At 34.2% G+C, this 12,542-nt stretch overlaps 1 protein-coding gene across 1 annotated transcript in view; it reads right to left on the bottom strand.

Annotated features, from left to right (window-relative positions):
* RALGAPA2 (Ral GTPase activating protein catalytic subunit alpha 2) overlaps positions 1 to 12,542 on the bottom strand; it is a 322,071-nt gene that overhangs the window by 197,111 nt on the left and 112,418 nt on the right. Inside the window, exons 15-17 of the mRNA XM_081292835.1 lie at positions 10,012 to 10,249; positions 6,711 to 6,875; positions 2,936 to 3,076 (exon numbers count right to left, since the gene is read on the bottom strand). Of these exons, the coding sequence (XP_081148961.1) occupies positions 2,936 to 3,076; positions 6,711 to 6,875; positions 10,012 to 10,249 (544 nt within the window). The remainder of the gene's footprint in view (positions 1 to 2,935; positions 3,077 to 6,710; positions 6,876 to 10,011; positions 10,250 to 12,542) is intronic.

Below are 12,542 nucleotides of genomic sequence, written 5' to 3' on the forward strand. Positions count from 1 at the left end.
CAATGAGCATTTCCCCAGAGCCTACCAACAAGATGCAGAAGCAGCTAAGTGAGGCTTCCCATTAGGTCCCTTAAGTCTTTTTAGAATAAGGGAAGATGGCTGATCCTCTAATTACTACAATTATAATATTCCCCAAAGAAAAATAAAATCTACCATCTGCACAGCCTGTGAATGCAACAGACTGATAAATGACCCAACATAAAAAGCAGATTAAATGGCAAAACAGCTACAAGAAACTTCCCACAAAGGAAAAAGTGTGTGTGTGTGTGTGTGTGTGTGTGTGCGCGCGCACGCACGCATTTAAAGTAGCTATTCAGCAATTCATATTAATAAAAACAGGTTGGTTGTGACTCTTCCAAAGAACAAACACCACATCTTTCCCCCTCAAAGACAAATAATTCTACCAAAATTATGTCACCACCAAATAGAGTCCCCAAAGGATCAGAGTAAATGTAATTATGGTTGAAGGTAATTCTCTATTGTTTATGTTACTAAAACAATTTTTGTGAGTTGACTGGTCACACAGATTAAAAATAAAAACAAGAAATATTACCTTACGTGAAAACAAAAGCAGTAATCATGAATCAGAAAATAAAGGAATTCATGATCAGAAAATAAAATTATAAGTGTCTGAATATTATCTAGCAATAGTTTATCAGGATATGCCCATGTGCCAACCAGTAGAGGACATATACTCTAAGACTGATATACACTGCTCTTGGCCCCTTCTCCTAACAGGACAATCACAAAGGACAACAGCATCATTTTAAGTGATAAAGAACAACTGGCATCAGACTGAAAGAAGGAGCTTGATACTGTAGTTGCCAGATCAAAGAATAGCAAATTGTTCTCAAAAGTCACTATGCCCTAAGTCCCTTCACTCTATGTGCTATAAAACCAGGATGGCAAAAGCACAACAATAAAGACCCAGATCAGTCTTCTTCATTTCACCCTAAATAAGTGTTTTACCCTTAGCACTATTGATATTTGAGGCCTGATAGTTCTTCGTTCTCGGGCCAGCCTGTATATTGTAGGTAGTTTAGCAGTGTCCCTGACTTCTACCCACCAGGTGCCAGTTGAGAATCACTGCTCTAAACATTGAACTTCTGTTGGAACTGTTTATACAGGAACCAAGAATCTGAGTAAAATAAAATGTAAGACTGAATGAGTACAAAAGATTCTAAAATGAAATTACTAACAGGAAGAGATTTTTGTGAAAACATTACACACAAAATAAAACTAGTAAAAAATTAAAGTGAAACAATATGAAAATTAAACAAACTGTAAAATAAAACTCTTCACTACAAAAAAACCTCTTTGAGTAAGTACCAGCCAAATAGGAAGCAAATTTGTTTAAAGTATCTTTTTAATCACCTCTAAACAGTAATATTTTCTGGAAAAACCAAATAAACAGTTAAAAGTTATCAGTAAGTTAACCAATGGATAGCCATTTCCCCAAGTACCATTCTTATTGTTTTTCACCATCAGTATTTACTAAAGAGTTATCTAAGAAATGTTATAGTCATCAGTCTCAGTAAAACTAACTGCTTCCTTCATAGTGTGTAAATGAAATAATATGGTATTTCATATTATATATTATTTTATATACTCATCACTCAACTTAAGCTTTAATTTTGTTTTAGATAAAGCAATTTTTAAATATTTTCTTTTAGATATACATGACAGTAGAGTATATATTTTGACATATTGTATATACATGGAGGATGAATTTCCAGTCTAGTGGTTGTACATGATATGGGGTTACACTGGTTGTGCATTCATATATGAACATAAGAAAATATATCCAATCCATTAATTTTGTTGTGCCAAACTACAATATGATATGATTTAATCATAGAAAGCCACAATTAGACTATCTTCAACATTTAATAATACTAATCTACATACAAGATTTCTGAAAATAAAGAGTATGAAAATATTTCCCTTTGATGAGAAAATTATTTATATTAGAGTCACTGAAAAATATCTAGACATAGATGTAATTATTCACTGAAGAAAAGTAGATATTTTTGTTATGGTGGATATACCAATAATCACTTTGGTACTATAATAACTTTTTTTAATTGATACACAATAATTACACATATTTATGATGTGCAGTGTTCCTGATTCATGTATACAATGGATAATGATCAGACCTGAATAATTAGCATGTCTATTAAAGTTTAAATTTTAATCATTTCTTTATGATGAGTACATTCAAATTCCTCTGAGCTAGCTACTCTGAGATACTATTAACTGTATTCACCCTACTGTGCCTGGTACTGTGACATCTTAGTAAATCAAGAACCATATTTTGAGTAAACCACAAAAGACTAATTTCAATTTCAATTTCAACTGGCTGAAGTCCAGTAACAAAATGTTTGTTTTGCAAATTAGCTCTTTTTAGTTTTTAGGTTTTTTACTTAAATATCAATTATCAATATGAGTCTGCATAAACTGATGATTACTTTATATATGAATTATTTATATGACTTACTATCCCTAAAGAAGTCTTACCTGCATAATTTTCCAGTTTATTGATATTTTTGAAAGGCACAGTTAGCATTTTAACACTGACATGTTATAAAATTTTATGAAAATTCCCTTACTTTCTATCAGCACTCTAGAGGAGACACAGGAAGGCATGCATCATCATATTTCCCCCTGTTAAAAACTATGGGCTAAAAAAGTCCTCTATCCTTCTTCATTATGAATGTAAGACCAGTGGCGTTGCAGAAATTTTTCTTGACCAATCACTACAAAACTTCTAACTACACAAAAAAAAATTACTTATACTCATTGGACTTTAACACAAGCGCAATTGTGAGGCACCCACATATGATATGTAGGTATTAACAAAAGAAGCAAGGCCCAGAGGCAAGCAGGATGATCTCGAAGACATTGATGGACACATGAGAGAGTGTTACAGTACCTGACAGCCTGTGAGAGCAAGAGGAGTAAGAGAGACCAGGTAAGAGAGCGCTCACGGTGTGAAGGAGGAGCGGGACGCTTTTAGTGGCAGGCAAAGCCTCAGAAAGGTAGACACAGTTGCTGATAGACTGGCTTCGCTTAGCTTCCAGGAGAGATAAAGTAATAATTATGTCAGAAGCATTATCAAGAACGTTCACTACTTTTTTATTACTATTTTTCTGGTCTCTCTTTAAATACTTCAAGGAGGTCATTTTTAACTTTAAAGGAAGTCATACAAAGTACTTTTATTAAATTGTAGTCTCAAAATACAGCCAACTTTCAGTTGCCCTGATAACATAGAAGAATAAACAATAAAAAAATCAATTTTATTTTGGAATGTTTTATATGTTTAGCATCTTTTCTTCTGTTGTGTATCAGATTCAAATTTGGGTTGATTATTCAGTCAGACATTACAACAGTTTTTCCCTTCCTAAAGGACACACACAAAAAGACACAGTGAGAGAAATCTGGCCTAAGATTAAAATTCTTCTACAAGTAATAAAAAAAACTAAGAAATTGGTTTGCTGAAAGCTGACTGTATTCAAAAGCAAATCATCTAATAGATTAAATATCCTAAAAGCTCAAGAATGCGTGACAATCAAGTTGAAATTACAAGATTTGTTATTTGAATAAAAGGTAAAATCTCCATGAAACCTACCCTTTTATATCATATTTCATGCTTATTAAATCTATAGTTTATTAATATCAACTTTATGATGTTCTTAAGTTTTCTGTACACCTCTGGTCAAATAAATATTTGAGAAAATGGACAGATATAGCAAGAGAACATGTTTCATATATATAAAACCAAAGTCAACAAAAATCCATTTCATCCTTAGAATATAAGGTTTATTTGATGTTTTATTATTTTATGTATCTTTACAAATCATGAATGAAATAATAGTGGCAGATTTATAAAAAGTAAAACAAACTTTTTAGTTTACTGTTCCTTCTCCCATTCTTTGCCTATTAGAATTAGTAAAAGGATGATCTGGAAAGTGATTACAGTATAATTTACATGTGTGTGAAGATAATATGTAAATGACAACATCCATGTAAATGTCAAACCCACTCACTTCAAATTTCTTAGTAGATTTGCCCATCTCTCAAAATGTTGGAAACTTTTTGAGTGTTGTTTAAAAAGTTTTCCTTTTATAAATTAAATGTTTAGGCATTTCTCTAAAATTGATCACTAAAAATTGTAGAAGTAATAAAATATAGGATATTTTTATATAAAAATAAAGACTTGCTCTGATTTTTGTCACATTTTAGGAATCCAAACTCATCATCATTCATACTTAGGGATAACGTTTTCTTTTGTAAGTTTTCCTTACTTAAGACTCCTTGCAGGCCTTTAAAGTTATAACCTAGTGCACTCTCTAAACTAATTGTCATTTTTCCACTCTGCAACTGCTTATTTAATTTTTCCCTCATGTCACCATCAGTGATATTTTCTCTACCTAAGAAATCTGTGGGGAAAATCATTATATAATACTCTTAAATCATCTCTTATTGCAGTTAGGGAAAGCAAAATCACTTTCAAATGGATCTTCCATAATTACCATTACTATTAAAATGATTACTACTAAAAGTAGTAAAAATAACTTCATGAGCTGGTATTCTCTCATAAAAATGTGGCTTCCACAAAAACTAAGTGCTACCTTGAAAATATTTTGGGCTTTTTTTTTAATAAAAGGTGAGTTTTTATATAACATAAAAATAAAGCTGAATGCCAGGTATGGTGGTGCAGACCTACAATCCCCAGTGACTCGGGAGGCTGAGGCAGGAGGATCACAAGTTCAAGGCCAGCCTCGGCAACTTAGCAAGGTTCTCGGCAACTTAGAAAGACCCTGTCTCAAAACAAAAAACAAAAAGGGCTGGGGATGTAGCTCAGTAATAGAGTCTAATCTCCAGTACCAAAAAAAGAAAACTGAGTAAAATAACAACATTTAGTTCATGTAATTTTAAAAAACAGCATGATATAATAAAATCCTTAAAGGCCATTTTTTTTTAGAGATAACAAAAATAATTCATGATATTTTATATCATTCAAAAAGTAAAATGAAATAAAAAAATGCATGTATATATGTACATAGATATAGATTTAGAAAGATGATAGATTTGTCCAGCTGAACATCTTCATAATCTTTCAAAGGTTACGATTCTTATCTTCTAAAAGTCTAATTAATCCTACAAAGGCCAAGCTTATGGTTTTAAAAGATATATTCTATGAATACTTTCACATGATTTTGTACAAGTACTTGATCTTCTAATGCCATGGCTTCTCAGACACCTGAAAGGGTTAATAACAAACTCACTGTCATAACTGCTCTAAGTATTTTCTAAAGCATGCTGATGCCTCTACCATATTGTTGGTTTAAAATATCTGCTGATAGTTAAGATGCCTTCTCTTTAGTGTCTATGTTTCGGCGAAGTAGAGTCACATGGAACATGTGATGTACAATAGTTTGTTCCTCATTAACATGTGAGAATAAAATTTAAAAATCATAGTTTTTAATTTGTTAAATTCACTTTTATTATAATTCAAAGATGGTAGGAAAAGCAGGAAGTCTGGGCAGCTCAGGCAGGATTCCACCTTTATTTGTCACACACTTCTGATCTTTTTCTTTAAGGATCCAATGGTAGAAGAAAGGAGGGTTTAGGAATTAGAATGAAAAGGGAAATCAGTGAAGGGCACACTCAAAAGCTGCCTGTTATCAGGAATTGGGTCTCTCCTCAGAAGAGAAAATGAAAGAAAACAGGGAGACTATGAGAGGTATATAAATAAGGTGATAGTTACCAGCAAATGCTATGGCAAAAAGCATGAGAAAGTTAGGGTTAAGGCATACCATATTTTCATAAAAATGCCAACAGGACCCTAAACCATGTATACTAATCTTTTAGTAAGCACTGTAAAGTATGTTCAGCTTAACTGAATCCTTGCTTTACGGCCAGAGGATCTGATGATTTCCTGAAATCAATAAGCTGAGTATCAATTATAATTACATGGTATAATTGATCATAAAAACTATAGGAAACTGGAATACAGTTGTTTGAAACCTAAGGTACAGCCTCAAAGTTAATGGGGAGGAGGGAGCTTTATTGGTCTTTATTAAATATTGGATACGAGTTTCCTTTTAAAAGATTTCTCTCTTCATTTTAAGAGGAAAATGTTGCAAAGCAATTTGATTAACTGGGAGCTCTTGGTCAAGTTGTTAATTCAGATAGACTATAAAGACAACATCTATAGGAATGAAAAGATCAATTTTCTAAGGAAGCAAAAAATGAGAATGTCTCCATCTAGTCCTGAAAACTAAGAGTATTCATCTATTTTTCTTTGCCAGAACCACTTCCCACACACTCTTTAGATGAACACTGTTTAACAATGACATAATGCAACAAATGCAACTAATGATAGATTTGTTAGGAATCCACTTTCTTCAAGGTTCAAACAAAACAACTATTTTCTCTATTTGCACAAATATCTCATTCAATATTACCATCTCCAGTTCTTTTCATAATGGAGAACTTAGAAATATTGAAAACTGTGATCTGAAAAGTAGCCTGAGCAGAAAATTATAAAGACATATAAAGACATTATAAAATTATTAAATTTCATTTAATAAAAGTGCTAATATTTGAATTCTGGGTAGAATTTTAAAATACTGTATTCCTATAAACCCATTTTAGTTAACAATTAGATTTTAAAGAAATATTTAAACAAAATAAATGTTTACCAGTTGCTTTTTGGCGAACAATATTCCTTGCCTTTTCAACTCCTGGTGCTCCAGAAGTGGTGGCACTCCTAAATCGCATTGGCTCAGTCACATCTGGGTGGCTCCGCCAGCTGAGAGAAAAAGATCTCCCCACAGTTGTTCCTTTCTGAGAATCTATAACACAGCCTGATAAATGATAAGGTGAGAAAAATAAACTGACTTCATCATCATTTATTTCACAGCTGGTGCAGCTCAGCAAATGGCATATATACAATGAAACATAACTAGCAGGTTCCCATGCTCCATATTAGGTAGTATTTCCCCATACGGCAATTTAGGAAGTTATTATAACTAAACATTCCTGTTGCCAAAGTATTTTCAATTATCTTGGAAAATGTATCTTCATAGTATTCATTTCAGTATACAAAGATATTAATAAATCTTTCTCAGTACAAAAACATCAAATGATGTTAAATCACAGTTCCCAGGACACTTCTAAAACAAATACTTACAAACCAAAAACCAGAGATCATGATGTTAGAATAGCACTACATCCTCTAGACTCCAACTGTTCCACAATGCCCTAATAAATACATGCCTATAACTCTAATGTAGATTTGGTCAAATAAGCAAGATAATAAATAAATAATATATATTTATTATATATTTTATATTTTACATATATACACACATATATATGTAAAATATAAAATATAAAATCGTATTTTAGAAAAAGCTCTAAAACTATAAGATTCTGCAGATTGTATTGAGATTCAACTCAACTTTTGAGATTCAACTTCTTTTCTCTCATATTTCTCTGGTCAATTATTTCAATGAAAGGTCAAGGATCCAAAAGAAAAATAAGGGGAAAAAAATAAGGAACTTAAGAGATTTTTGCATAGGTCTGGTGTGGCCAGTGGTTGCAATCTGTAGCTTATTTCCATACCCAGGTTCTTCTGTCTGTGTTTTCTGGTTTCACTGGTATAGTGAAAGGTAATAAATGTTTATAAGGTAAGTGTTTCTACAAGGAATATTTAAATTTTTACAAGAAATACTTAAATCTCTCTTTAGAATAAAGCAATATAAGTTAGAAATATGTGTCACGGTTATTATTTAAATAATTTGTTCTGAACTGTTCTGAAAACAGTGTTTTTAAAATTGTCTTCCTAAGGATATCTCTTCATATTTGCACAGTGGGAGGGAAGAGAATATTGCAGGCTGATGAATATGAGAGAGAGAGAGTGTGTGTGTGTGTGTATTATAAGGATTTCAGGAGGCAGGGAATGGGGTTAGTTTGAGAGTTAGAGAAAATAAATCTTTATTTCTTATCTCAGCTCTTTCCCTCCCCACCTGAAAGGTGCTTTTAGCTGGTAAACTCTCTGCTGGGCCTAGATCCACTGTGTTAGGAAGCCAAGTTCTCAGGTGGAAGAACCCGATCCTCTCAGGCTCTGGTTTACACAGAGGACCCCAGAGCTGTGAAAGAGGACAAGAAGGAAAGAAGACAAGGGCCCAAACTCTTGTCTTTTTGGCTTACTTCAATCCCAAACCTTTAATCTAATATAAGTTATTTCGGAAAGGGATTCTGTTGAGCTTAGAAAGTGGAGAAAAAGGGATCTATTGCTAAAAATATGTTAAAAAAATAAATGCACTACACATTCTAAATCTAAACTGAGATTAAACTGTTCCTATGGAATGCCATGTACTTAAGCTACTTTGTTGTGGCTTCTTACTGCCTTGTTTCACTAACTGGGGCTTTGGCAAGCCACTCTCAGACTACAATAAATATATTGTAAGAATCAGTCCCAATTAATTACATGTTACATAGTTAACTAATCATTGTAATTAGCTCACACTTCCCCATATCCACATCCCCTGTTGTCCTTTCCCACACTAATCCTGCAGGCTTCATCATGTGACTTATTTTGGTAGCAAAATTGAACAAGCAGAGACTTGAAATGCTCTGAAATAATTGAGCTTGCCCCCTTGCTGCTCCTGGAGCCCTAAACCATCATCTGAACAAGCCCAAACCAGCCTGCAGGGTAGTGAAATGTGGTGCAGTCACACCCACTGCCCTGGCTGACAGCTACCTAACTCTTAGAAGTAGAGCAGTCTAGCTGACCCTTGCACAGCCTAATTTTCTCCAGAAAAGGAATGGATCAAGCAAAGACTAAGAAAGTAAATGATCAACTGAGTGCTATCCAAATTGAAAATTCATTAAGCTGTGTTATATTAATGCACTAAATTTTGGGGGGAATTGTCACATGCAACTGATACAGTCTATATTAAGGTTATTATTGAGTGTAGTCTATTATAATAAGTCATATGTACTCTTTTTTAAAATATTTTTTAGTTGAACATGGAAGCAGTGTCTTTATTTTGTTTATTTACTTTTATGTGGTGCTGAGGATCGAACCCAGTGCCTCACATGTGGAAGGCAAGTGCTTTACCACTGTGCCACACCCCATCCACTTCATGTGTACTCTTGATGGGGCTTTGAAGGAGAAATTTCTCCTGTCTTAGGATCAAACTACATATCACCTAAGGAAATGAACTGTTTTTACTTTATGTACTCTGTGATTCTGTATATTATAACACTGCAAAAATGAAAATCAAATCCAAGGATGCCCCTTCCCTACCTTCCCAGCAAGCATATGAGGCTCTACAGCATGCAATTTGGTATTATAACCATACCTGTAGCTCCTCCCTGCTCATTTTGCCCCATTTCTTTTTGCATTCCATCTACTGTACTATATGCATTCCTATGAACTGCCTCAATCTTTAGAGTTTCCCTTGGAAGCATTCAGAATTTTTCCCAAAATTTCCTCAGAAGGCAAACAGCTACATCTTAGTGGTGTAGGACTAATCTTGAGTAGGACTAATCTTGGCTTTGATTTTGGTCTTTATCACTTCTTATGTGATCTAGAATGAATCAATCACTATAAAGTCTATGTACTTCATTTTTTTTTTTTTGGTCTATGTTACCGGGATAATAATAATATCAACTTTGTAGAGTCATCATGATGGTGAAGTGAGATGACCTTCAAAGAACTGGCCATTATTAATATTATTATTGTTAGTTATCAATATTATGACTGCTACTACTTCTGTCTCATCTTTCTCCTTCCACAGCCTCTTCAGAAACTTGTTGGTCACATTAAGGGAACAGAGTAATATGAGACACAATCTAATGCCACCATTAAAAAGATGTTATTTGGTTAATTCAGTTCATTATGAAATGTCATGTTTTGATTGCTTCAATGTATAAATACACAATCTTTCCCAGTTTCAGGAACTTGGTGCTACCCTGGGAGAGTGGAAGTACCTTTGCCTCGTTGCTTCTTCTCCTTTTGTTCACTTAATTTATCCAGAGGTAGGTTTGTCATTTCAACTCCGTAAACAGTTCTTGCAAGCACTGCTGTCAAAGAGTCCATTATGTTTGCCCATTCACTGATGAGCTCCTCCCATTCTGTGAGGGAGGACAGCACACCAAGAAAGTCATCCCAGAGCTCTCGAGAAATATACACATAGAGGTTTGCTCGGATCCAAGCCACGATGAGAGTCTAAACCAACCAATAAGAGAATACAATTGGGAGGAAGTATAATTTTTAATAAAATATTTTAAGTTACTACTAATTGTTTTTTTTTAAAATTTTTTTTTAGAGAGAGGAGAGGGAGAGAGACAGAGACAGAGAGAGAATTTTTTTTTTAATATTTATTTTTTAGTTTTCGGCAGACACAACATCTTTGTATGTGGTGCTGAGGATCGAACCCGGGCCGCACACATGCCAGGCGAGCGCGCTACCGCTGAGCCACATCCCCAGCCCCTAATAAAGTTTTAAAACATAAGTACTCTTGGATGTTGTTTTTAATTGATCAAAAATCATTTGGCAGGGGCTGGGGATGTGGCTCAAGCGGTAGCGCGCTCGCCTGGCATGCGTACGGCCCGGGTTCGATCCTCAGCACCACATACCAACAAAGATGTTGTGTCCGCCGAGAACTAAAAAATAAATATTAAAACATTCTCTCTCTCTCTCTCCTCTCTCACTCTATCTTTAAAAAAAAAAAAAAAAAAAAAAAAAAAAAAAAAAAAAAAAAAATCATTTGGCAAACTGTAACCAGGATTTGAGTTTCTGTGAGGTCAGTTACCATTAAGAACAAAGCTACTGACCCAGTATTATTCTAGAGCAGGGAGTTGGCCCTGCCTGTAATTAGGGAAAAGACAAAGCCCTCAGTATAATAATTATTCTGTTCCTGAGACAGTTCTTTCCCTTGCTCTCCAGTGACTACTTCTCCTCCTTTATCTATAAGTGAACTCAGCCCATCATCGCCTCCCTGATTTTTAGCAGATGGGCTCACTGCAGACCTCAGAGGAAACAACCCATTAAATGAGACTCTCTTCAACTTCAGTCCACAAGAACTATGCTCTTACCTGAATTCACATAGCTTAGACTCCACCTGTGGGTTGCTTTCCAAAAGGAGCTCCTGCTCTTCTACATTTGCCCCCACTTAAGCTCTGGACCTCTTCCTCAGAGTTTTTCTGCTTCTATAACCTTACCGTTTTTTATTTCCAACCTATCTTACTTTCTCAGCTTTTGCCCATCAGTATTTAATTGTGTTCCAATTTTTCCTAACCTTAAAAACACAAAACATTTTCCTTGAACCCAAATTCTCCCTATAGCTATAGCCCTTCTCCCTCCCCCTTTCAAAGCCAAACTTCTTGAAAGAATGTTTCACATGTACTGTCTGATGCTCTGGCAGATCCTCTCTGCCTCTTCATTCCATTCCCAAGGCTTCAGTTACCCTCTGTATGCTGTAGACTTCTGAATCTCCATGTCTAGCCCTGATGTCTTTACTGGTTTCCTGCCTATTTGTTTGCTTATTAGAGAGCTCTCTACTCACATGTCCCACAGGCGCCTATAGCAGAGCATGACAGTGAAAAAATTCAATGTCTTCCACTGAGATTCTCCCAGTTCTTCGACCTGCTCTTTGCCTTTGCACACGCTCTTTTTTTCTCTGCCTTCCCTTAGTTTTACCTCTTTAACTTCCACTTATTTTCCAGGTCACAACTTGGATATCTCTTCTCCCAAGAAGACATCCCTGACAAATTATATATAGATTTTTGAAACTACAACCATTTTTTCTTTAACTCAAACATAGGAAAACTTTGAGAAATAAAAATCTAGCAGGTCTAGTCTGACCACTTGGAAATAATATTTAATGTGACCTTTTGCAATAAACCTGTTCTTTGTGCTTTAATTTATGTTTATTGCACTTCTTAAAAGGGAAAATGTCAAAGTAGAAGTAAAATAGTTAAATATATTGAAAATAAAATTTTAAAATAACCATTTAAAATCTGATACTAATGTGAATGTTTTTGAAAACTAACAGAATGTGAAAGAAAAAATTTTATTAAATATTTTTTTATGACTGAAATGCTATCACCTATTTATTTTTATTCTCTTTTCAAAAACTTCAAGATCATTGCCATAAAATACATGTATATAATAAATTATTAATACTGATCCAATAGTAAATAGTGATCTAATAATAAATATTGATCTAATATTAGATCAATAAATATAATCTTTGCAAAATAAGAGGAAAGAGTAGAGACCCGTATTGACATCACCCTTGGCTACAATAGTAGCCTCAGGGATTAAAACCAGACGTCTTGGTGTAGTTAGATTCCTTTATACACTGGGAATTTTATTTTGGCTTCACTTTATTGACTAATTATAAAACAAGGGCAGAATGACTTCATGCAGCTTATAAAATTCATCTTAGCAAATATTACAAACATGTATGCAGAACTGTTGAATCATCAGCAAATTCACAACAGCTCTTGCACACACA

The sequence above is a fragment of the Spermophilus citellus genome, assembly GCF_964194105.1.
Source record: "Spermophilus citellus genome assembly, chromosome: 4".
Classification (NCBI taxonomy): Eukaryota; Metazoa; Chordata; class Mammalia; order Rodentia; family Sciuridae; genus Spermophilus; species Spermophilus citellus.